This window comes from Daldinia caldariorum (assembly GCF_022478825.1).
Source record: "Daldinia caldariorum strain CBS 122874 unplaced genomic scaffold F4812scaffold_2, whole genome shotgun sequence".
NCBI lineage: Eukaryota > Fungi > Ascomycota > Sordariomycetes > Xylariales > Hypoxylaceae > Daldinia > Daldinia caldariorum.
The window spans coordinates 369,255-392,155 of NW_025953038.1; the positions used below are offsets into that span (position 1 = coordinate 369,255).

The 22,901-nt window shown below is 47.1% G+C and overlaps 9 protein-coding genes across 9 annotated transcripts; 5 read left to right on the forward strand and 4 right to left on the reverse strand.

Annotated features, from left to right (window-relative positions):
- Nucleotides 1–1,345: 1,345 nt before the first annotated feature.
- On the forward strand, nucleotides 1,346–1,966 carry F4812DRAFT_455202 (uncharacterized protein; the record flags this gene model as incomplete). Its single annotated transcript, XM_047936784.1, has 3 exons — nucleotides 1,346–1,508; nucleotides 1,608–1,736; nucleotides 1,803–1,966. 3 exons carry the CDS (start codon nucleotides 1,346–1,348, stop codon nucleotides 1,964–1,966), a joined length of 456 nt encoding a protein of 151 aa, XP_047793405.1.
- A 1,021-nt stretch (nucleotides 1,967–2,987) lies between these two features.
- F4812DRAFT_455203 (DNA polymerase delta, subunit 4-domain-containing protein) lies at nucleotides 2,988–3,673 on the forward strand (the record flags this gene model as incomplete). The annotated part of the gene is made up of 2 exons (XM_047936785.1): nucleotides 2,988–3,434; nucleotides 3,500–3,673. 2 exons carry the CDS (start codon nucleotides 2,988–2,990, stop codon nucleotides 3,671–3,673), a joined length of 621 nt encoding a protein of 206 aa, XP_047793406.1.
- Nucleotides 3,674–3,726: 53 nt separating this feature from the next.
- F4812DRAFT_166056 (uncharacterized protein) lies at nucleotides 3,727–5,816 on the reverse strand. The gene is made up of 5 exons (XM_047929875.1): nucleotides 5,766–5,816; nucleotides 4,934–5,711; nucleotides 4,640–4,794; nucleotides 4,212–4,572; nucleotides 3,727–4,137 (listed from the first exon to the last, which is right to left on the reverse strand). Exons 2-5 carry the CDS (start codon nucleotides 5,343–5,345, stop codon nucleotides 3,965–3,967), a joined length of 1,101 nt encoding a protein of 366 aa, XP_047793407.1. The 5' UTR covers nucleotides 5,346–5,711; nucleotides 5,766–5,816; the 3' UTR covers nucleotides 3,727–3,964.
- A 194-nt stretch (nucleotides 5,817–6,010) lies between these two features.
- F4812DRAFT_412732 (SUMO-activating enzyme subunit uba-2) lies at nucleotides 6,011–9,305 on the forward strand. Its single transcript, XM_047932727.1, has 7 exons — nucleotides 6,011–6,526; nucleotides 6,820–6,990; nucleotides 7,055–8,059; nucleotides 8,110–8,368; nucleotides 8,417–8,501; nucleotides 8,555–9,221; nucleotides 9,278–9,305. The coding sequence occupies exons 1-6, from the start codon at nucleotides 6,458–6,460 to the stop codon at nucleotides 8,820–8,822; spliced, it is 1,857 nt and encodes a 618-aa protein (XP_047793408.1). The 5' UTR covers nucleotides 6,011–6,457; the 3' UTR covers nucleotides 8,823–9,221; nucleotides 9,278–9,305.
- Nucleotides 8,347–10,183, reverse strand: F4812DRAFT_412735 (NAD(P)-binding protein). The gene is made up of 6 exons (XM_047932728.1): nucleotides 9,717–10,183; nucleotides 9,436–9,595; nucleotides 9,285–9,371; nucleotides 9,136–9,228; nucleotides 8,636–9,011; nucleotides 8,347–8,582 (listed from the first exon to the last, which is right to left on the reverse strand). The coding sequence occupies exons 1-5, from the start codon at nucleotides 9,957–9,959 to the stop codon at nucleotides 8,860–8,862; spliced, it is 735 nt and encodes a 244-aa protein (XP_047793409.1). The 5' UTR covers nucleotides 9,960–10,183; the 3' UTR covers nucleotides 8,347–8,582; nucleotides 8,636–8,859.
- Nucleotides 10,184–10,786: 603 nt separating this feature from the next.
- F4812DRAFT_412754 (PAP2 superfamily-domain-containing protein) lies at nucleotides 10,787–13,603 on the forward strand. Its single transcript, XM_047932729.1, has 4 exons — nucleotides 10,787–11,124; nucleotides 11,390–11,606; nucleotides 11,712–13,063; nucleotides 13,200–13,603. The coding sequence occupies exons 1-4, from the start codon at nucleotides 11,007–11,009 to the stop codon at nucleotides 13,283–13,285; spliced, it is 1,773 nt and encodes a 590-aa protein (XP_047793410.1). The 5' UTR covers nucleotides 10,787–11,006; the 3' UTR covers nucleotides 13,286–13,603.
- Nucleotides 13,604–14,805: 1,202 nt separating this feature from the next.
- Nucleotides 14,806–15,543, reverse strand: F4812DRAFT_467306 (uncharacterized protein). The gene is made up of 2 exons (XM_047938635.1): nucleotides 14,960–15,543; nucleotides 14,806–14,860 (listed from the first exon to the last, which is right to left on the reverse strand). Exons 1-2 carry the CDS (start codon nucleotides 15,499–15,501, stop codon nucleotides 14,827–14,829), a joined length of 576 nt encoding a protein of 191 aa, XP_047793411.1. The 5' UTR covers nucleotides 15,502–15,543; the 3' UTR covers nucleotides 14,806–14,826.
- A 3,920-nt stretch (nucleotides 15,544–19,463) lies between these two features.
- F4812DRAFT_455210 (putative cytochrome P450) lies at nucleotides 19,464–21,209 on the forward strand (the record flags this gene model as incomplete). Its single annotated transcript, XM_047936786.1, has 2 exons — nucleotides 19,464–19,854; nucleotides 19,903–21,209. 2 exons carry the CDS (start codon nucleotides 19,464–19,466, stop codon nucleotides 21,207–21,209), a joined length of 1,698 nt encoding a protein of 565 aa, XP_047793412.1.
- F4812DRAFT_166299 (putative hydroxyindole O-methyltransferase) lies at nucleotides 21,092–22,774 on the reverse strand. The gene is made up of 2 exons (XM_047929876.1): nucleotides 22,620–22,774; nucleotides 21,092–22,573 (listed from the first exon to the last, which is right to left on the reverse strand). The coding sequence occupies exon 2, from the start codon at nucleotides 22,344–22,346 to the stop codon at nucleotides 21,300–21,302; it is 1,047 nt and encodes a 348-aa protein (XP_047793413.1). The 5' UTR covers nucleotides 22,347–22,573; nucleotides 22,620–22,774; the 3' UTR covers nucleotides 21,092–21,299.
- Nucleotides 22,775–22,901: the final 127 nt, after the last annotated feature.

Here is a 22,901-nt window from a genome sequence, read left to right on the forward strand (position 1 = left end):
TAGGCTATGTGAGGTATGCAAATGTGCTTTTGTTTGCTATGTGACGATGTAGCCTTGCAATGACAGATAGAGCCAGATAACTGAAGCTTCTTAACCTCAAAGAAGTCATCTTTTATTCCTACAAGCTTTAGTATTACCAAACTAATAGCAAAATTAGGTGAAGGGGTAGAGGCAGACAGTACGAACTACCTCTTTAAGGCAACCGCTCGATACCGGGACTATATGAAGTTGGCATATCCCCTCGCCTATCTTAATCAGGGGTTAAAGCCAAAAGATGCTACCGTCATACTATTTAATTGCAGGGCCGTCTGTCTCATTACGCTATGTCGTTATCTACCTAGGTTTCTACTTGAGAATCTGATTCGAACTATACCACTTGTACAACTGAGGAGTATTTCTCAATTCTATTTGAAGGGGGGGAAACCTCCTTGGTAGCTCAAGAACTATGCTCCGGATAATACTTCGCTAGTGAGGGTATTCGAACAGCTCCATTACCTACATAAATGTGGGATGTTTTAGTCAGTTTATTCTGATTCGATGAGTAGTAATTGGCTCGCTACTGTCACAGCTCCAGGTAGAATCCCCAGCATTGCGGTTCACAGGTACGCAAGATCTAGAGAGCCATCTTTTTAATGGATATCGTGGAATAGTAACCTCCGTAGTGGCTAGACCACAAAAAAGTGGGAGATAATAACGGAGTCGGTATGATAAATACCAAGTAATGCATTACAAACCACCCGCCTCTAGCTTCTTTGCACGGTATGTTACATTGGCATTGTTCATCGAGGCATACAGTAGCTTTGTTAAAAATAGATGGCCATGAGACAAACAATCTTCAGTCATTATTTCTAGCTACTCTTATTGGGTGCAAATTTCCCGAGTTCACAGCTACCGAGCTTGCTTCGGAATAATGTGCCCCAGCCAATGTAACAGCTGACAAGGCGAACTACGGGAGGCATCTAGGGATTCTAGGATTGGAGACTGCAGACTGGCTCAATCCTTAAGTCTCTTTGGATTTGAGGGTTCTTTGTGTGGACGACGACGTGAACCTTTAGTCACTGCGTTTATGTAGTAACCCGCCGGGCAACGTGCAACAGACATCGGGGGGCGTCTGTAGGTTTGTAGTACCGTCAATGTCGTTCAGGAGGTGACGGAGACCCGCCTTGCAATTCATCCATCCACCCATACCTGTCAACCCTACACTGTTGTGAATCACAACACCAGATCATGCACAAACTTCACAGTCACGACACATAGTCCCAAGTCATGCCAAAAAGGTTTGGCAAGATTTAACCACCCTACTACAGCAAACCGCCTGGCCCTCTTGGGCTCCCCTTCGTCCATCATGTCGACCAGACAGAAGATCCGAGATATCATCAGCGTCGCAAAGGAGCACATTTCCATCATGTCGGGCAGATACCGCGTCTCGCCTACTGACTTCGACGAGCTGTATCAGCTCTACCAACTAGACACCTCAGCAAAGGGGCTCTATGAATTCATCGTTGACCGTACGTACTGCCTACCTAAGGTATCCTACAAAAGAAACCCTTTAGATATATAACTACCTAGGTAGGGTTATGTTTTACTAACCTTTCTACCTCATCTAGACCCAGTCACGCACGCCATAGCGGGAAGGCTTAATGTCCGCCCTATCGACGTGCTCGCGACCATGGTCGGCAAGACGGCGGAAGTCTGCCAGAAGGAACTCGACGCTGGTAGGTCATCGTCAACAAAACGTAAGAGGGTCGAGGCCATAACTTGAACACACAAAAGTCAAGACTGACTAAAAATCCTTTCCTTAGAGATCCTGATGTACCAAGACGCAGAGGCGAAGGCTGCTCGACACCGAGCAAAGACGATGGCCGAGGCTAGGAGCGCGAGCGTGAGCGAGTCTACTCTGAAAGGCGCCAAGTCGCTGCAGGTCAGCTACGAGGAGGGCAAAGTGGAGATGGAGATGGAGGCGTGAGTTCCTCGTGAAGAGGATCCTAAGATGAGAGAAGCTGGAGGACGAAGCATGGGATGAAGGGGTGATAGCAGCAGATCCTACGATGGCACTGTGGCAGCATACGCCTAGCTTAAGGAGAAGGCAATGTATATACGCCTTGCCAAAGAAACGAGGGATACAGTAGTGGATACCTAATTAGTAATTCGACAAATGGGAAACATCATTTGTGCAGTAAGGATTCTATACAGAGTTTGGTGCTAAAGCTTTGTCTCGGCTGGTCTATTCACCAAGCTGTTTGTCCCAGGTGTCTTTCTTTCCACGCCATGATTAATACAATAAAGCTAATTTCTATAGCTATCTCAAGTACCTACCTAGGTAAGTAAGAAGTAATGAGAAACAAGAAATACACCTAGGTAGGTGCTATACAAAATTTTGTATGATGCGTGTAATAAAAGGAGTTCAGTAGACAGATACATAAGGGGAAGAACTCCACGCTTTCTTAGAAGGCGTTTGGGATAAGATGGTTTTGGAAATTTCTACCTAGGTAATGTAGCTTGATATCTCGAAAAGAACAAGAAAGTAGCAGTATTTTCAAGAGGGTCGTCTTCCTCGTATGGTGCTGTCGATAAGGGGTAACCGGATTGCTATGTTTACGGTTATGCACTTATAAGATACCTTAATATTAGCTTTAAGTTACCTAAGGTACCTTCCATTGTACCTAGTATTTTAGTACCACGTGATGACGCACTGGTTTCGTGTTGCCCCGCCAATGATCAGAACACCGAAAGGGGGAAGCCGTTGTCTGGAATCCTCCACGTCATTTTCCACAATTGATCTGAAACCCGCAACGTTGCACGAACATCAGCAAAGGGATTCCAGCAAATATCAATATCCATTGGGTCGTAAATCTTGCGAGCATTAGGTACTTTTATCGAAAGTATCACAATCAATCCTAGTCGTCGTAGTGAAATTTATAACCGTATTAGTTATCAATTAATCAATCAATCAAGAAGCTATCGCCAAAAAAGAAGAAAAAGAAAAAATGGTCAATACCAGACGTTCCAGCGGCGGCGGCAACCGCACCACCGCCGGCAGCAGACAATCCACCCTGTCCTTCAACCACCGGGTCACCAAGTCCGTGCCGAAAGGGACCAAGGACCTGTCTTCCAAACCGGCAAAACAGAGTCCCTTGGTTGAGCAGGTTTCCTCTGCTTCGCCGGAACCTGGAGAGGAAGAGGTGACGAAGGACGAATCTCAACAAGAAGCAGAAGCAGAAGAAGAAGAAGGAGAGCCCCTGGCCAAACTACCCGAGGTCCGCCAGCAGGAGAAGTCGGAAGCAGAGCTCCGCGCGGCCGGGATCTCCGACCGCCAGATCGACCAGTACTGGCGGAGACTCGAGCGCGAGCGCATCGCCAAGAGGGTGCACCAGGAAGGCCTGACGTTGGCGGAGAAAGTGCTACGATATTGGGACGTCAGCTCGCAGTACGGGGTAAGTGGTTCTCTCCCATCTCTTCTTTCTACGGTTTTTCTAACGGGCATCTGAATAATAAATAGCCTTATGTTGGCATCACGCGCGTGAAGCGTTGGAAGCGCGCTGATAAGCTGGGCTTGAACCCGCCGCTGGAAGTCCTTGCCGTGCTGCAGAAGGAGGAGGCTAAGGGTACCACGGGCTTTGAGAAGGCGCAAATGGATGAGATTCTCAATTCAACTGCTATCACCGGCGCCTAAAATGGGCGACTTCAAGTCATAGGGGAATGTGTACGATGAATGGATGAATTGAGCGGGCGGTGTGACTTTTATGTTTGTGATGGTTACGGTGGTTTTATGCGATGGCGTTGGGGACTTCTAACATTTGCTTGGCTACCTGAGTTGCCAATAATCATCAGAACATAGGCTTGATATACTGCGTGGTATCAATCATCTTTTAGCTGGTAGCCAACGGACAACTACCCGATTATAGCTGCCTATTCACAGATTATTATAATCGCAATCCCTTTTATCCAAAAAAGAAGAAAAATCCTAATACCAAATACTTCTCGTTCGGTGATGTGGGATAGTCTCTTTCCCTTGGGCTTCCAGCATTTTCATGGTATCGTACAGGAAGAAATCTATCAGGATAGCATTGATTTTCGCATCAGGGTGTTGGCGCTTAATCTCGCGCCGGAGAAGTTCCACACACCAGATGCTGCATGCTGATCGATCGGGTATTTTAGCACTGTTCTGAAACTGAGGCGAGGTTAGGAACGTTAATAGGTTAGGTACTTACCCCTAAGTTGAATTTCGTAATTACTCCCGTGCTCGATAATGTCTCCCCTAGCTATCATTGCGTGAAGAGGCGGGCTGTATCCTATACAACCCAACGTAGCCAGTATCTGCGGGACGCGATAGTCGGCAAACATAGTGATCTTGTCGATGTCTCTGAATTCCCCATAGCCTTCACCGTTGAAGCAAGCCCAAATATCCGCCACCAGGATCTGGGCGCGCTTGAGGAAGCGAATGGGTTTCCGCCGTGCTTCAAACCGAGATTCGTCTCTGAAACAGTCGAAGTCCCTCGCAAGTAGATTCACCAGCCCGGCGGCTGATTTGTTGGCAGCTTCTATGCATTTCGTGAAGCTGCAGCTGTATTTCTGCAAGGGGCCGAAGCGCGTTGGCGATGCGTTATCTCCATGTTGCGATTCTGGTTGGGTGACCTACTTCGTATAGAACTTTTCCTGCTTCCCTCAGGCAAGCAAGCCGTGCTTCCAACAGTGGGATCTCTTCGTCGGTACACGACCTGAAGACATATCTGAGAGACTCAAGATTGCACTCCTCTTCGTTTTGCCAGTAATGCGGATCGGTTATGGGGATATCTTTATCATGGATTAACTGGAGTTCTCTGATATTGGAAGATGTGCTATTTTGATATCAAAGACAACTCGCCCCCCATAGCGAGACGGGCGAGTGTCTGATAGCTGCTAGCGCATGATGGTGGAAATTATATAAACCCACCTTCTTCTAGTGCTCTCTGTAACGAGGCTACTAGACTCCAATACCCGGTCCAATTCTTGTCTCGGTATGAGATTGCAAAACGCTCCTCCTCAGGACGAAGGGACCAGAATGAGAAATTGAGAAGATCCATAGTAAAAATGAAGGCAACGGTAGATTCATCTTTTGTTTTGGGATGCAGCTCATGTTCGGCCCAACTCGCAGTCGAGAACTCCTTCTGCTGCATCTGTTCGTAAATCAGAGCTGCAGCATTTTTGGACGCTCTCATGTTTAAAGCTACGTCGATGGAGTTGTCGCAGACATATTCGGCTCCCTCTAAGACACCTGTCTCTGGTTCCTCATCTAGGTTTAGCTTCCCTTGGAAATGCTGCCTGAGAAGAGCGAGGAGTTCTGGATCTGCTTCGTCGTCCGACATTGTTTATATAGGGTTCTTTTGCTAAAATCTTAGGGATGGTGAACGGTGGGGAAGTACAAACATTAAAAAAACATTAAAATGATTTTGTGAAATTTTGAACCTAACTTAACTTAACTTCAACTGAATTTCAAATGAAAAATATTTGAAGTCACCTTCCAAGATGTGATGGGGAGGGAACCGTTTCAATGAACACCCCCTAATAGAACTGGAAGCGAATGTAGTATTTGTGTTTCCTACTCAAATATAAGAACCACCGTTACATAGGTAGTACTTCTAGGTTAGGTATGTTTTGCACTTCGGCTTCAGCTCAAAGTACCTAAAAAAGGGTATCGCATATCAATCAATTTTCTCTTAGCTTTAAACTACCTAGTACGTAACTAATTAGCGTATATCAAGTACCTAAGCTATGCTCGTACCTACCAGTTATGCTTCTATGATACTTGCTGGACTTGCTCCACATACAAAAAGCACAGGCCACACCTAATGATGTACAATCTATATTCTGTCTTGGGGAATTAATGGAGAATACAACATATTAACCCAATAGCGTGAATTCCCGCTAGCTCCACGGCAACCAGCAGTAATACGGTTATGTACCTGGTCTACCTGTACAAAAGCCTGCGTAAAAGGTTCCTGCCTTGGCCCTGCTTGGCTGCTTCCAAAATGCTTTGCCTGCCTGCTTGCATTCATCGCCCGATCTCCCCCGAGGTTGTGAGGTTACTAGGTTATTTAGTACCTAGTGTAGCAATGGCAGGAGCGTCACACTAAGGTTGTTTTGGGGTCCAATTGAGCGGCTAGCCACTACCTAGTTAACCTAGTGTACTTCAAGTCGTTGTACGAAGTATTTCAAGTTGTTAAAGCGTTTCCCAAGGCTGGCGGCTTCTTCTCCAGCTTCTTTAACACTGGCTTTCCCATCTTCTCATCATCTTTCTTCTTTTCTTCATCCCTAACGTAAATTTTTAACCGTATTTTTTATTTATTTCCCATTTAGTTAGGTTAGGTACGCTTATCACACTTTACTCGCGAATTACATCATCCTCATCCTCATCCTCGTCATATGCATCGACGAAGAGATCTTCCGAGATAGTGACTTGGGTAGCTAGCTGTTCAACATGGCAGTGGCACGAGATACCTTCAACCGACGATCCCTTGGGCCTTCTTTGAACGCGCTTGTCAAAGAGGTAAGTGTCCAAACCGCATCGTTGCCCTGCATAGCTCTATCCCGCTTGCGCCCTGCACCTTTCCTACGGCTGCGCGCATCATGAGCAGTCAATCCCACCTTTCATGAGCTGTTTGCGATTTATCACCGCAGCCTTAGCAGCCTCAGCGACCTTGCGCGACAACATCTCACTCCTGTTTCCAAACCTACAGCAACACTAGCCCCTACTCTGTTTTGGATGAAGCCTTCGCGAACTATAAGATGGAGCTATATGGGGTCTTGGAGTCCCCATTCACGCTGACACGAGATTTGCAGGCCCGAGTTCTCATGGTTGGCGCAGGCGGAATCGGCTGTGAACTACTAAAAAACCTCGCCCTTACCGGTTTCGGTGAAATCCATATCGTCGACCTCGATACGATCGACTTGAGCAATTTGAACCGACAGTTCCTCTTCCGACACGAGCATATCGGAAAATCCAAGGCCTTGGTACGAGCCAATTACAAATCGGACAGGATTGTATAAAATGATAACCTACTAACTGTACGGTTAGGTAGCTAAGGAGGCAGCAGCCGTATTCAACCCAAACGTTAAGATCGTCGCGCATCACGCCAATATAAAAGACGTGCAGTTTCACGTCGAATGGTTCAGAGGCTTCAATTTAGTATTCAACGCGTTGGACAATCTCGAGGCGCGACGCCATGTGAATCGAATGTGCTTAGCAGCCGATATCCCTCTGATCGAGAGCGGAACGACAGGGTTTAATGGGCAAGTCCAGGTCATCAAGAAAGGTGTTACAGCTTGTTATGACTGCACCACGAAGGAGGCGCCTAAAACCTTCCCCGTCTGCACGATTCGAAGTACGCCAAGTCAACCGATTCACTGCATAGTTTGGGGCAAGAGTTACCTGCTCAACGAGATCTTTGGTACCAGCGAGGACCAAGCCGCCCTCGATGCCAGCGAGAACGAAGATAATTCATCAGAGATTGCAGAGCTCAAAAAAGAGGCGGAGGCATTAAGGAAAATAAGAGAATCGGTTGGCACGGAGCAGTTCCCGCAGATGTTATTCGACAAAGTTTTCAATGCAGATATCGTTCGCTTATGCTCCATGAAGGATATGTGGAAGTCGAGAGAACCACCCAAGCCTCTCGAATATAAAACGTTGATGAGCCAAGCGGCTGAGGCCCTCGAATCGAAGGATAAGATCCTCAAGGATGGTCAGCGCATATGGACTCTAGAAGAAAATTTGGTAGTCTTCAACGATAGTTTGGACCGCTTAAGTAAACGAATGCTGCAGCTGTTGGCGACAAATAGCGATGATTCTCAAAAGCCCACTATCAGTTTTGATAAAGATGACGAGGACACCCTTGACTTCGTCGCCTCTAGCGCGAATATTCGGTCGTACATCTTTGGGATTGAAGCCAAGTCGCGGTTTGATATCAAACAGATGGCCGGTAACATCATCCCTGCTATCGCGACTACAAATGCGATTGTTGCCGGCCTTTCAGTCCTTGAGTCCTTCAAAGTTCTTCGAGGAGAATATGATAAGGCACGAGAGGTGAGTAGCAGTACAAATCGTTATGTTAGCGCCAACCACTGACGTCTCAGGTATTCTTGACACCATTTGCACCTCAGAGATTACTGGGGACGGATCGTCCTCGATTACCAAACCCGGAATGCCCCGTCTGCAGCGCCTACACGGTCAATATGAATGTTGATCTATCTAAGGCGACGCTCAACGATCTAGTAGAATATATTAAACGACAATTGGGTTACGGCGAAAAGGAGTTCGCCGTCAATAGTGATGCTGGCTTGTTATATGATCCCGACGAGACGGATAATCTTGACAAAAATCTTCATGAACTTGGTTGGTTCCAGAACCCACATATTTATTGACATATCTAATAGTTTATAGGCATCAGGCAGAATAGTTTTGTCACAGTCGTAGATGAGGATGATGAGGATACCTTCATCAATGTCGTCATTAATATTCAAGAAGCGTAGGTCGTAGCACACCATTCTCGCTATGCTAATGGCTAACATCTTTTCGCAGCAAGCTCGTGGACAAACTTATCGAGGGTCTTCGAATTGATCAGGAACCTAATATTCCTCGTCGGTCAAAGACTGTACTTACCATTCAGAGTAACGGGGTTGGACAGACCAATGGCAAGCGTACTGCCGATGGAGAGCTCAAGGACCCTAAGAAGCGCTTGATTGCGGAAGACGGGGTGTCTTCAGCAGCCAAGAAGGTGAAGAACGATGACGATGTGGTCATTATTGATGATGACGCCGGCACTGGTGCAATAGAAATCATCGATTAAAGCGTTCGTTGCCTTCGGGAAACGGAAACTTGATGAATTATGTTGCACTTAAGCCTCCGTCGATATTGAGCACGCAGTTGTGTGCATAGGGATTTTGGGCTAGGAATAACGCAGCATCTGCAACCTCTCTGGCTAAACCAAGGCGTCCGAGAGGGATTAGAGCCGATAGCTCTCCATTCTGATCCATATCTATATCGAGTGTATATCAGTAATCATGTATTTTGTCAGGGGGGTCGGTCAGGGAAACGGGTATGACCAGGCGGTTGGGAGAAGAGAAAAAGGAAAAAGGAGACGAGGAAGGATGAAATGTCACCTTTCGTCATATCGGTCTTGATATATCCAGGTAGGAGGACATTGGCACGAATGCCAAACCGGCCGACTTCCCAGGCGAGAGATCGGGTTAGACCTAGAATAAGCTGGTTTTAGCTATTTTACAAGGCGAAGAAATTAGCAAGTGCGTACCGACGATGCCAGCTTTTGACGCGGCATAGACGCTCGCCCCCTTTCCCCGGTGAGTAGCTAGCAGACTAGCTACGTTAATAATACAACCTATGATGACGAGATGTAAGTGTTAGCTGATAATACATGGGTGCGTGGTGCGTAATCAACTTACCGCTTTTCTGCTTCATCATTTTGGGTATGATGTATTTGCAACCCCATATAGTACCTGTGAGGTTAGTGGCAATGATCTCATTCACGTCATGTTTTTCGGTCTTGAATATGAAGGAGTTTTGCGAGACACCAGCGGCATTGACGAGGATATCGCAGACTTGCTACGACAGGGCATTTATGTTAGTGCCTAAGACCAAAAAAAAGAAAAAAAGAAAAAGAAAAAAAAAAGCAACAAGAACAATGATAATCCTAATCCTAATCACCCTAACCAGGAGCACATACGTTTTTAGTAGAGACAACGAGCTTCTCCCAACCGTCCGGGGTCGAGACGTCGAAGGCGGAGACGCAATGCCGCTGTAAGTCGCCCTGGGTATCCAAAGTATCGGCCGCTTTGGCGAGGGTATCTTCGTTCCGCCCTATGAGAGTGCACCCGGCTCCCTGGGCGGCGAAGAGCCGAGCAATGGCTAAGCCGAGGCCCCGGCTGCCGCCCGTGATGAAGCAGCGCTTTCCGGCCAGGGACTGCATTTTCCATTAATTAATTAATTTATTTATTGATTGATTGATTTTTCTTTCTTTTTCTTGATTTTATGTACGGATCCGTATCTTAATACTCAATTCGGAGGTTATTTACTTAGGAAGGTTGGTCACGTGCAGAGGGTAAGGATGCATTTCTTCAAGTTAAAGTTAAAGTTACATGCGACCTTTTCCCTGAAAGGTGACCATGTGAGGTACCTCTGCCATACCCGCCGCTTACGTAACTAACCTTACGGACCCCTGAAGATAAGCCGCAGCGCAGCTATGGCAGTTATAGACGAAGGGCTGACGACACGGATGTGGGGGTATGCGAAAGGGGGGGGTTAACACACACTAGATTGGGCTTTGAAGGAAAACACAACGGCCATTTTTGATTTGCGGTTGGTTCTAGGTACAACTTTTAGAGTTGAGATTATGCCAACTCTTCTGCAACGATCTGCAACTACGCGAACGGGTCGGGGATAATCCAAACAATTCGAAAACGACTAAAGTACACACATTAAGATCTAAAGAAGAATATGTTACGAATTTATCCTGGAATTACTTATCTATTTCAAAAGAAAAAAATATATAAGGAAGAAGAAAAAAAACAGCATCGACTTCATACCATACTATGTATGCACCGATCCTTGTGGCTTGGGACAGTTGGTTGATTGAATCCTACTCAACATCTCTCTCTTCTTGATTATTTTTTTCTACCTGATTGACCTACATCCTTATTATTATATTCTTCTTATTAATTCACCCTTTATTTCTCTCCTCTATATACCTAGAACTTACCACCTGAAATCAATCTTCCGTTCGACAAAAAAAAAAAAAAAAAAAAAAAAAAAAAAAAAAATCCGCAGTTGTAAAACTCGGCCCTTTAAAAAAGATCGGATCGATTTCGATGCGCGACAGTCGACACCGCCCGCGACCCTCGAACCCAAGAATTGATCCGACCCCGACCCCGACCCCGACCGGGACCGGAACGCCCCCCGTTGCCTCTCTCGAGTTTGTGCTAGCGACCAGATCTAGGAGGACAGATCCTAGAATCCGATGAATATAACCAATAGTGTCCACGCCAATGGCGGCGCGGGTCCCATAAAGAAGGATATAGAGGTAACCGAAGAGAAACCTCCCGTGATCGACGCCGGGTTGCGAAATTTGGATCATTGTATGTGCTACTATTCTTTATACTGGTGTTTTTTTTAATAAAAAAAAGAAGAAGAAAAGAGAGAGAAAAAAAAATAGGAAGCAGATGGGAAAAGTGCAACATATCTTTACGAGTATACGAAAATATTCCCGAGGGGTTGGAGTTACATACGATTGCGCGCGTGAGACATCGAACACTAAGATGTCGCATATCGAGAGGGAAATCTTATACAACATAACTTCAACAAGAGTACACACCCGCTGACCCATCTTTTGTATTACTACAGATAAGCGCGCTCTTCCAAAATGGCGGTACGAGTTGCGACAGCGAGCTCTCCCTCTCGTCAGGTGGGAGACGCCTTATCTTGCTTGGCTACAGGCCACCTTGCGCTCTCCTGCGCTCGACAGCTACTTCGCCATTACCGCCAACCTCGGCACTCATACCTTTTTCATGATCGGTCTACCTATAATGTTCTGGTGCGGGAATGCGTCTTTTGGGAAAGGGTACGGTTATATCTATCTGTTCCAGTCCCAATCGCGAGAAAACGAGTCGGGGTGAAGTGAGAATGTGAATAAGTTTTTAACTGACATGGGAACCATCATCACCAGAATCGTACATATTCTCGCGACAGGCGTCTTCTTTACCGGCTTCGTTAAAGATTTCTTCTCACTACCCCGACCACTCTCTCCACCACTCCATCGTATCACCATGTCTGGTTCCGCAGCGCTCGAATACGGCTTCCCCTCGACCCATTCCGCCAACGCCGTTTCCGTCGCCGTCTACGCCATCCTGTGCCTCCACGATCCCGATAACCCTTTCCAACCCGCCACTCGCTCTACCCTCGAGGCGCTCGCCTACTTCTACGCGATTAGCATCGTCTTCGGCCGCCTCTACTGCGGCATGCACGGCTTCGTCGACGTCATCATCGGCTCCCTCATGGGCGCCATCATCTCCCTCGTCGAGTTCTACGGCGGCCCCGCCCTCGATCTTTACCTCGGGCAGAGCTGGGTCAGCCTGTGCGGCCTCTTGCTCATCATCATCATCTTGATTCGCGTGCACCCCGAGCCCGCGGACGATTGCCCGTGCTTCGATGACAGCGTGGCCTTCGCGGGCGTGATGATGGGGCTGGAGATCGGGACGTGGCGTTTCGGGAGGTCGTCATGGGCCGATATTCCGTTCGACGCGGCGGCGCTGGGTTGGGCCGCCGTCGGGCTGCGCATCGTATTCGGGGTTCTGGTCATCTTCGCGTGGCGCGAGGTGGCCAAGCCGTCGCTGCTCAAGGGCCTGCCGCATCTCTTCCGGCTCATCGAGGTCTGGGGCCTCAGCCTGCCCCGCCGCTTCTTCATGCCGGCCTCCGAGTACAAGAACATTCCCTTGCGCCTGCGCGTCGACAACGTCATGCCCAACGTCAGCGACCTGCCGAACCTGCTCACGGCCGTGCGGCACCCCGGCCGCGGCCGCTCCGTCAGCGTAGGCCCCCAGAGCGCCGCCGACGCGTACGAGACCCTGGCGTATCGCGAGCGCAGGCGCAGGGAGAGCGTTAGCGTGGGTGCTGGTAATAACGCCAATGCCAACAACAGTAACCTTGCTGCTCCTGGTAGCGCCGCGCTGCGTAATAGAGCTAGCGTGCAGGATATCAAAGAGCAGCAGCAGCAGCAGCAGCAGAAAGAGAATGACAATGCGCGGAGCTCGGCAGTTAGTAATAGTAACGGGGCGCAACAATACAACCAACAACAACAACAACACAATCAACGCAACCATCATCATTATACGCCGAGCGACTTCGAGGAATTAATGGGACAAGGCACGGTGGTTGTCTCGCCGGCCGAGACGGGCGGGGAGCCGGATTTGATCGTGGGCCAGCATGATGAGTTGGGTGAGAAGGAGGTCTTTTCCAAGTTGGTGAAGCCGCGGGTGCGGTATGATGTCGAGGTTGTTACGAAGTTGGTTGTGTATTGTGGTGAGTATTTTCCCCCATTTTCCTCGAGTTTCTATGCTGTTGATATATTTTTTCCTTGAAACTGTTTAATATTTTATTGTCATCCGATGCTGGCCAGGGAGCTTCTAGAGATATGTATATTAACTAATGACCGTAGGAATCGGCTGGCTGGCCGTCGAGTTTATACCCGTACTATACGAGATTATTCCCGGCTTAGGTGCCGGCCACCTTCGAGTGGCGTAGCCAGTCCTCTCGCGCAGTCGAGGACTTAAATAAAAAAGCAAGACAAGGAATTACGACGGCAGCTTCGTACTTGTCGTACCTGATTTAAGTACGTGTGACGCTTGCGATGAGAACATTGTTACGATACATAGGTACATTAGGGACATATATGTCTACGATGCCGGTTAGTTGCGCTATACTCGCATGTCCGGGCCTTGTGATGATAGGTACCTAGGTACCTATGGAAATAAATTCCCGTTCTTCACTTTTTCTTTTTCTAACCTTCTTGTATATAATCACTTGTAGCATTTATTAATATAACTTGTATAATTTCCTTTATTTTCTCGCTGTCTAGCTCTTCAGCTATATGTCGTCCCAGCTCATGCATGGTTTTGTTCGATATGTCCAATATAGTTCAACCTGGCCATGACTTCCAATGATATCGCTGTATTTCCAACCCAAACAATAATATCCCCAATCCCCATAGTCCAATTTACTCCAGCCCGGCCATGACTTCCAATGATATTGTCGTAACTCAGACAACAATAATAACAATCCTGGTCACCCTATGGGATGACAAAAATCCAAGATCTCTTTCCACTCCGTCCCAAAAACCCGTAAGTTAAAACTTAAGGCATATACATAGTGCGCTGCTATCCTCAGATGCGCGCTGCTTCTTTGCTTTGCTCCCCAAAAAAATATCTCGAGGTATCTTCCAAACAACCTAAGTGTATAGGGGTATCCCAGGTAAAAGAAAGAAACCAAGGAGATTGAAAAAATCCAACCACACATAAACTCCATATACAGGAAATATACACAGCAATAACCGCCAGACCCCGAATTCCATCGTCGGGGGATGTAAAAATGATGTCGCTGTTTGTTGATCGATCGACATGTCCATGGCAGATCTAAATCCGTAAAAGGGGAAGAAATCATGGAGATCGAAAGTCCGCCAGACGCCGCCGAGTAGTTTCGACAACGGATTATCTGATGAATGAAGCTTTCCCAACTCGAACGCTCTTGGATGCCACAGGTCTTGCTCCATGGTCTATAATAGTTGTTTTTTTGATTGTTTTTTTTTGGGGGGGGGGGGGTTTCGTGCTTAACTCGAATCCTGGCCTTGCTGCCAGATCTAGTCTGGCTCTGGGGCTTCAATACGAGTTTAAGCAGAATTAACACCACTAGTTATAGTCGCAGGGGATTGTGGTATATATCCATCCCACTGCGCTGACCAGGCTCGTAACTGTCGAATAAAATACAAGGACGCCGTAACTGCAGGCCAGCAGTGACGCCTTCTATACACAGATACATGGCAAGAGAATACATGGCAATGATAATGACGACTAGACTCCAAAACTCCATCATCGTGGGATTGATGTTTATATGTTGTGAACTCATCCCCTGGCGAGGAAAATAAAATTGCTGCCGATCGATCTGAATCTGGTAAAGGAAAACATGAAGATTCACTAAACGCCAACTTTGTATCCATGGTTATATACATGATAACAATGATAATCTTCAATCAAAGTTGTTGTTACTGTGGCTGTTGTTGGTCGATCTGTCTAGGGCAGATCGGAATCCGGTAGGGGACGTACCCTATATCATGTGATAGTTAGATAACAGTGTTCGATCAACAGACAAACCTTTTATTTTATTTTATATCAGATCAGATAGGAGGAGACTAAGATTGCTTACCTTCCCGGCCCCCGGGGGTAATAGGGAGTGTGGCCAGGGATGTCCTCCGGCCGGCCCGTGGTGGGGAGATGGACGCTCCGGGGGATCTCCGGCTCGGAACCACCATCATTGACGATGTCGCCACTACTACTAGCAGCGGAAGTGGACCCGCTAGTGCTAGTAGTGAGAGCAGCCCTGACCCTGGCTGCGGGGCTGACCCAGGCGTTGTTCGAGTCCTGCTGGCTGAGGTAGTGCAGTGGCGGGGGTAGTGGTGCCTGGGTCGCCGAAGACGACGATTGGACGCTGTTGAGGGAAGAACGGCGGCCACCGCGGTTGTTGTTGTTGTCATCGGCACCGCGACGAGTACTATCGTACCCGTGCACGGAAATATCATCTTCTTCATACAGGCTGGGGTAGCAACACCAGTAGGTCCAATTCTTACGATTTGGCATGTCACGGTGGGCGATGTGTCGTTTGATCATGTAGGTCAGTACCGGGATTATGAAAGCGGCGAGCATGACAGCGACGGCGACGCCTATCCACATCCACACGTTGGGTTCCATTGTTTCTTTTTTTTTTCTGTATTGACCGTTGGCGCGGTAGCGGCTGGGCCAGCGAGAGTGTGTGACTTTTAAAGCCGAAAGCGAGACAGGCACAAGCGTACAGAAAAAAAAGCCGAGGTAGATGAAGACTACTACCGCGGGAGATGTTATGGTTGCGAAGATGTTGAGGTCTAGATATGTGTGAAGGTATGTATAGGTAGGTGATGATGATAATGATGGCAGTGATGGCAGTGATGATGGTGATGGTGATGATGGTGATGATGATTTGGTTGTAAGAAGTTTGGAGTTGTTAGGAAAGGTGATGAAAAGTAAAGGGAAAAAAAGAGAGAGAGAGAGAGGAGGGAACTCGTCTGCCTTTTTATATGATTTCTATGGCTTACGAACGCGTCACCTATTTTTTTTGTTTTGAGCTCTCTCTCGCACTACGAGATTTGAGAGTTAGATATTATTTGAGTCTAGTTAAGTTAGTTAAAGGTAAATCTTGGGTTTCCTAGAGACGTTACGTGGCCAAACTTGTGAGGCAACGGAGTGTCAAAGGTATTGGGCGGCAGCGGCTGTTTATATATTCCCCTCGGACTCCCCAAAGGCTATAGCCTTAAGTGGAACGTCATAACATGGAAAAGGCAGCCGGATATCCACGACATTGCTCTGTCAAAGTGTGAACTCAGCCCTGGGATACGTCACCGCTGCTGGTAGTAAGTTTTCTAATATAAACATTGTCAAAGCGGCTCTTACGTCTTGCTTCAAGGCTTGAACTCTCTTTAGACTGCGTTTATCAAACCATATTTATGTACCTAGCGTCGACGCTCGGTACATTAAGGAGCGTATGAGATAGATGTACAGGTACATTTACCGTTTGCTTCATAGTTGATATATCGCATACTTAGGACTTAAGGTTATAGCAAAAAGCTCCCAAGATATGGAGCATGACGTATATGTAACTGTATTAGAGCAAATCTGACGCGTGTTTCAGTCTATCCGGAGGAACAATACCATGAATTAAACTACTCTTGATAAACATGTTACGATTTACGTCTCTCATCCCCATCAAACTTATAATGCGTTTAGACAGTTTTACGAAACCGCTGGTCTGCCTTATACGTGGAAGCCATAAAGCATTGTTATGGTAGGAATCCCTCGAGGTTGTAGATGTATCGAACTAAACTGTCGAATGCTCCCAACACTTTCGTTGGGTATACCTAGGTACTGTCCGATCCCTTCAGTGTTTACCTACAATAGGGGGGAATGTCGCCTTATATATAAGGCGTAATTGCTAGTCTGCAATTATAGCGTCGTTTTTATCATACGATAGGAAAAATAAACGGAATTCATTTTAGAACTACTAAGGTTTTTCTTATCTGTTATGTTTTAGCTTCAAAGAGACGTTACCTAAAGTAACCTTTCTCCGCGTTTTGTACTATTTGAGCCCGTTAGGACGTGTTTAATATACGCTAGGAAGTTGACTCGATAAAATGTTTACGGAGTTGCGGCTGCGAAAACAGGTAGTTGCGCGTAAGTTTAACGTGCTTTGTTGTTCTATTCTAGAAGATCATCTATGTATGATACCATCGCCACCTCGGCAAACTGTAAGGAGTCTAGACTCCTGGCACAAACTTTGAAATGCCGTGGCCAAAAGCTTGCATTGGAATGGACCCAAGTCTGGGGCGTATATATGACAAACCCGATCTGCAAGCGAGTTCCTCATCTTCCCTGGCGGATTCGAAAATTAAATAAGCAGTTACCTAAAAACGAAATAATCTCTTACACTTTAAATAGGGTTTTAAAGAAAATCGTAAAATTTAAGGAGAAATTATTTCTATATAGAGTATCTTTTCAAGAGTAATTCAATTTATATAGTTAGTCATTTCTAGCTTGTTGTCTCTTGAATATCTCTTGATTGTTTAGAAAGGCCAGTAAATCGCAATGCCAAGACTGCTCACCTAATGCCAGCTTCCCTGATGTCGATAGTCGTCGAAAGCAGTGACCCATTGATACGCCTTGTCGATCGTACTGGATTCGGGGCGGTTAGATTTGCCATGGTAAGCAACCGTTCTACAAGCAACACAATGCTACCTACCTGGTATATTGATTACAAACTAATCATTGGTAAGATCAATGAATGAAGCTGATCTTCTTCGTCGCTGTCGCCTCTTAGTAGGGCGAATTGATAGATTATCCTCGTCTGAACACTCATCCACCTCACGCTTGATACCTTTCGGTTCCTTCTTGACTAATCGCTTACTTTCCTTGTGACAAGGGCTAGTAGTAAGGGCTTGGAATAGAGTATTCAATTCAGTAATAATTTCCTAATAGTCTCAAGGGCCTTAGTCTTCTCCCTCTTCTCAGGGTGCGAGACTCAAGACTATTTGTAAACAATCTAAGGTACGTATTTTACAGCCTAAGCGCCGAGCCATCTCTGATGTTGGTCTCCTTGCTGAGACGTGCATCTCCGCGTGACACTTGTTATCCAATAGCCTCTTCTAACGATATCCTGATACTGCTGTTGGTGGTTTAGATGCACCAACACTCCTTGGCAACGTGGCCGTGTGAAATTCCTAGAGATAATAGTCACTTGTGAAATTTGACATTTGAGAAGGGAATATTCCAGCTTGTCTCGATGTCCTTAAGCCTTTCCTTTGCTAGACGGGCTATTTCAGCTGCAGAGAGCCCGTCTAAGCTGGGTGATCTGGGTGGAGTCCGCGGGATTATCATTTCATCTTGGAATGCTCCTATCATTTCTGATAAGCATTTCTAAAGGACTGGCGTATTTGAAGGAGCGCTTACTTCTCGACCTGTATTGGAACCGAAAGATAGCAAATGGCCCATTCCCGCCAGGGAGAGGCTCAGCGCACAGAAAATTAGGGCGTGTAATTGCTGTGCCAGCGGATAATCTAGAGAGTAAACGTAATACAACACCCACGATTGTGCCGGGGACAGTGTTAACGAGTAGCCCATGGCAAATGCTCAGATTGAATTGCTCAATGTCAGCCTTGGATAGGCCGTATTGCTACTGACTTCGTAGCGTGACTGGATGAGTGTAGATGCGGTCCTATGTCCACCCGCGGCACAATATTTGCGCATTGCATCGAAGAAAAGTCTTCGCCCATGATTACCCCTTGGTGCAATGATATCAGGTAAAATATTGAGTCCTAGTAGAACAAAGTCTTCATTAATCGTCCTAAGAAGGTCAAAAACTCTGTCTCATAGTACTTGGTACACGCGTTGACATACCAGAATCCCTCATAGACGGCGATATCCTTGAATGGTAATTCTCCTATCCTTGCCAATGTTTGATGAATTTACAAGACAGGCGGTCACCGTCTTCAGCATCACTTGCGTAATTCCTTGAAGCTGGTTACCAGGCGCAAGAGAATCATATACGCGCAGGCTTCGAAGCGACTGGATTATACCCTCTAAATGGCAATAAGGTGATTTTAGAGTTTGATGTGGTTGAAATCGCTCGTACGCCGTCGCCAAACCCCCGATTACCTGACCTATTTTGGGTATCCAAAACACCACATAACATTAAGGAAGCCGTTTCATAGACCCTTTTTGCGCGTAATAGGATATATAGCAGTTACTCTCACTCACTAACAGCCGCTTTAGACGCCCTGAATAAGATTATTAAGACTACGTATTATCTATTATATAGGGTTGCCTTATTAGAAAAGGAGGCCAATAATCTTTGAGAGATGGATGAATCACGTGTTTTTTAAATGCCGTACAGCTAAAAACAAACAATTACAAAAAGGAAGACCCCTTACTTAAGAAAAGGGAAGAGCTTTAGCTGTTGGGACGAATAAAGGGGCGGATATTACAATGGTGCGAACTGCGCCCCCCCTCAACCCAAATGAAAAACTCTTGAACGCCTGTGGCCAACAGCTCGACTAAAACCTTTCCTGACAATATCCAACTATGACCATAGAGCTTTAGAGCTAGAAAAAACATCTCTCCTTACTACCATGATTGTTGAACTTCTGTTAGGCTGTGCCCTAGCCTACATTGTTTGGAGTATCGCTTGTTTAGAGGCCAATGTGCGCAAGGCTCGAGATTTCCAGGTGCCTATTGTACGGCTTCCAATCGATGCGAACAATGTTCTTTGGATTCTTCTTCAACCTCATGTCTGGAAAATTCTAGATGGACTTCCATTCAATTGGTCTTCTTACCCTCGCTTTGTGCGCTTCTCTCGCCGAGGATGGTACTTTGCCGAACGAGCAAAGGCTCATGAACAATTGGGGCCAGTTTGGGCACTCGTGTCGCCCATGGCTATCAACTTGCACTTCGCAGATCCGGACACTATCCGTGACATCGTAACCCGACGCGGCGATTTCCAACGTCCTACTAAAGAGCTTAGTAAGTTACTACCTAGAGAAATGGAATGAATCAGCTGATCAATTACAGAGCTATTGGAGCTCTACGGCCCATGCATATCGACAGCCAAATGGGAGGAGTGGCCCCGTCATCGCAAAGTGATGGCGACCCCCTTCAATGAAACAATCATGAAGTTCGTCTGGGAAGAGTCCATTCGTCAAGCAAAAGGCATGGTGAATTCATGGACTAGCGCATCTACGGCCGGAATCCCTAGCTATCAGAAAGATACACGGGCATTGTCACTCAACGTCCTCGCAGCCGCTGGCTTTCGGAAATCGTACGACTTCTGTGGTTCTGACGAGCCAGTAGCCGACGAGATAGGAAGCTATCGTGACTCTCTTCAGACCGTCCTCGACAACATCATTCTGTTGATGTTGGTCCCCTTCAATGTACTATGCGTGATACCCGGAAATTATGCTAGAATTGGCAAAGCAGGAATCTCCTTTAAGCGTCATATGGTGAAGATGCTCGATGATGAAACCACAGCGCTCAACCAAGGCAAACCTGGATCTGGTGGCATTATGACATCCTTTGTGCGCGCCGCCGACATGCATAATCTTGATTCTACTGATGTGTCAAGCCCGAGAGCTGCCAAAAAGGGACTCTCCGTCGATGAGATCTTCGGCAATCTTTTTGTCATCAATTTTGCGGGACACGATACCACGGCCAACACATTGGCGTTTGGCATGCTGCTTTTAGCGGCGCATCCAGATGCCCAGGAATGGCTGGCAGCAGAAATCATGTTCGTCACTGGGGATAGTCCTATAGAGATGCTGGACTACAAGGATCTCTTTCCAAAGCTTAAGCGCTGCCGGGCTGTCTTGTATGAAACCCTACGTCTTTATCCGCCTGTCCCAGCACTGCCATCAATTACCTCCCACGGAATGCAGACACTCAATGTTGGCGAGCAAACACTCAACATACCAGAGGGAGTAAACCTCACCGTCAACCTGCGCGCTATGCAAATGCACCCGCAGCATTGGCCTGATGGGGAAGCCTGGAAGCCGTCACGATGGATCTTGAATCCTGCGCCAGCGAACTCCCCTTCGGCTGATCAGATAGCCAACGAACAACTAATTGTGCCAAGTAAGCACATCTTCTTCCCGTGGGGCGAAGGACCGCAGATTTGCCCGGGAAAGAAGTTTGCTGAGGTTGAGGCAGTCGCCGTATTGGGCTACCTATTTGAGGCGCATCGCATAATGGTAAAAAGAAATCCCGGCGAGAACGACGATGCGGTACGCAAGAGGGTTGACAACTGTCTGAATGACGTTGATCTAGAAATGCTGCTAAGGCTAAGGGATGCGGATCGGGTAACTCTTATCTGTAAAGAAGCGTGATCGAGCTTGGACGCGGACATCAAATCTATTATACGGATATATAATACTCGTAACGGTTTCTCTACCTAGGCTAAGTCCACTGCACTGTAATCATTGCTCACCGCCTGTCCACTCGGCCTGAATAATGGCCATTCTCGCCCCTTGCGGTAGCTTAATACCTAGGAAGTTAAACCTTGGGTCCGCCAGTGTAAAAAGCATCTCCCACGTCTCCGCATCACGTTCCCGAGCGTTATTGAATGCCTTCATCAAGATGTCCATCTGTCTGAGTCCGCAATCGGCCGCAATACCCAACTGTCCCGGCTCTGGGATGCAAATGTCATTGATGATAATTTTGGCTTGCTTCTTCAAACTCGGTACTAGCGACTGCAGGATCTTTACACAATATTTGTCGCTCCAGTTGTGGAAAACCCAACGTAGTAGGTACGCGTCAGCGCCGTTGACTGGCTGTGGGGTGAAGAAATCGTGCTCCATGCCGTGAATGCGATTTTTCAGCTCTTCTGGGATGCGCTTCTCCAAGCCCTTGATGACTTCTGGCTGATCTTGGACGACAATCTTCATATGAGGGTATTTGCGCGCTAGGGCTATAGCTACTTCTCCATGAGCTCCTCCTACGTCAACTAAGCTTCGCACACTGCCGAAATCGTAGCCATTTAGGAGGTGTTCCACGTTGAAGGTGAAATGTTGATGAGAGAAGCTTTGTACATCCATGAATCGCTGCTGTCGTGCTGGGTCGCGCTTTATAACGTTGAACGGATTCTCGTCGGTGTTATGGCTCAGTGAATAGCCGCTCTCGTTAGGTTCTTCGCTTCCAGGCCATCTCTCTGTTGCGTCCACGGTCCGCGCCAACGACGGCCAGAACTCCTCGGCGATATTATTGATCCATGCTTTCAGCATTGGATTATCGAGCAGTTGTCGAGATGCGGCCGTGTGTACCACTGCCCCTTTTGACGTTTCGTGAAAAACATGCCACCCAGCAGTTAGGCGTAGGAATCTTGTTACGTCTTTAACGGGGAGGCCTGCCGCAGAGGCAATGGCATCGAACGTCGTCTCACCATGAAGTGGCACAAGCTCCGCGAGCTTGTACCTGCATATGTACTGAATACCGAGCATGAGATACTGGTCTGCTGGGCAGCTCATTATTAGTCCGAGTGGACCGAGGAGCAGACGATGTAGCTCGTCAGTGGCTTCGAGGGCGGCGTCTCTGGCGGCTTGAACATCCGCTGGAAGCCCTTGATTGGGATCCAGACCATGGCCGTTCTCAAATGATGGCTCAGGTAGTGATTTTCCCAAGAAAAACTCGAGATATTTGGTGGTATTTTCCTGAATTTGAGCTAGGAGCTGCGTTACGGGCAGGGGCTTAATGGCTTCCATGGTCAGTGATAGTCAATATTGATAGTGCAGGATACAAACTAATAGACAGGCTGCCCTAAGCTACTAGAAATTACAAACCCATATTAAGCGACGATTCGACCCCTCAAATGATCTCATTACTAGCACTGGCTGAGCCGCCTCCCTCGATATGCAGTGGAACGTGGGGGCTAAGTATAGAATTATCTCGTGCCCTGGAGCACGTTGTACAACACAAATTCATTGAACGAGATTCGGCGGACAGGGGTTGGAAATGATATGCTCTTGATATTGATGGAAAGATGCCAGGACCAACAAAACGAGTTGTCAAGTTGCACAAAACAC

Excerpts from the sequence above, each read along its gene's own strand:
- F4812DRAFT_166056 (XM_047929875.1), bottom strand. The coding sequence starts at position 5,345 with ATGTCGGACGACGAAGCAGATCCAGAACTCCTCGCTCTTCTCAGGCAG. Across the intron at positions 4,573-4,639 it reads CAGGAAAAGTTCTATACGAA|AAATACAGCTGCAGCTTCAC; the intron begins GTAGGTCACCCA and ends GGCCCCTTGCAG. Across the intron at positions 4,138-4,211 it reads TTACGAAATTCAACTTAGGG|CATGCAGCATCTGGTGTGTG; the intron begins GTAAGTACCTAA and ends CCGATCGATCAG.
- F4812DRAFT_412732 (XM_047932727.1), top strand. The coding sequence starts at position 6,458 with ATGGCAGTGGCACGAGATACCTTCAACCGACGATCCCTTGGGCCTTCT. Across the intron at positions 8,369-8,416 it reads CAAAAATCTTCATGAACTTG|GCATCAGGCAGAATAGTTTT; the intron begins GTTGGTTCCAGA and ends AATAGTTTATAG. Across the intron at positions 8,502-8,554 it reads GTCATTAATATTCAAGAAGC|CAAGCTCGTGGACAAACTTA; the intron begins GTAGGTCGTAGC and ends ATCTTTTCGCAG.
- F4812DRAFT_412735 (XM_047932728.1), bottom strand. The coding sequence starts at position 9,959 with ATGCAGTCCCTGGCCGGAAAGCGCTGCTTCATCACGGGCGGCAGCCGG. Across the intron at positions 9,229-9,284 it reads GTCAAAAGCTGGCATCGTCG|GTCTAACCCGATCTCTCGCC; the intron begins GTACGCACTTGC and ends AGCTTATTCTAG. Across the intron at positions 9,012-9,135 it reads CAAGACCGATATGACGAAAG|ATATGGATCAGAATGGAGAG; the intron begins GTGACATTTCAT and ends CACTCGATATAG.
- F4812DRAFT_412754 (XM_047932729.1), top strand. The coding sequence starts at position 11,007 with ATGAATATAACCAATAGTGTCCACGCCAATGGCGGCGCGGGTCCCATA. Across the intron at positions 11,125-11,389 it reads GTTGCGAAATTTGGATCATT|ATAAGCGCGCTCTTCCAAAA; the intron begins GTATGTGCTACT and ends GTATTACTACAG. Across the intron at positions 11,607-11,711 it reads AATGCGTCTTTTGGGAAAGG|AATCGTACATATTCTCGCGA; the intron begins GTACGGTTATAT and ends CATCATCACCAG.
- F4812DRAFT_467306 (XM_047938635.1), bottom strand. The coding sequence starts at position 15,501 with ATGGAACCCAACGTGTGGATGTGGATAGGCGTCGCCGTCGCTGTCATG. Across the intron at positions 14,861-14,959 it reads TACCCCCGGGGGCCGGGAAG|GGTACGTCCCCTACCGGATT; the intron begins GTAAGCAATCTT and ends CACATGATATAG.
- F4812DRAFT_166299 (XM_047929876.1), bottom strand. The coding sequence starts at position 22,346 with ATGAGCTGCCCAGCAGACCAGTATCTCATGCTCGGTATTCAGTACATA.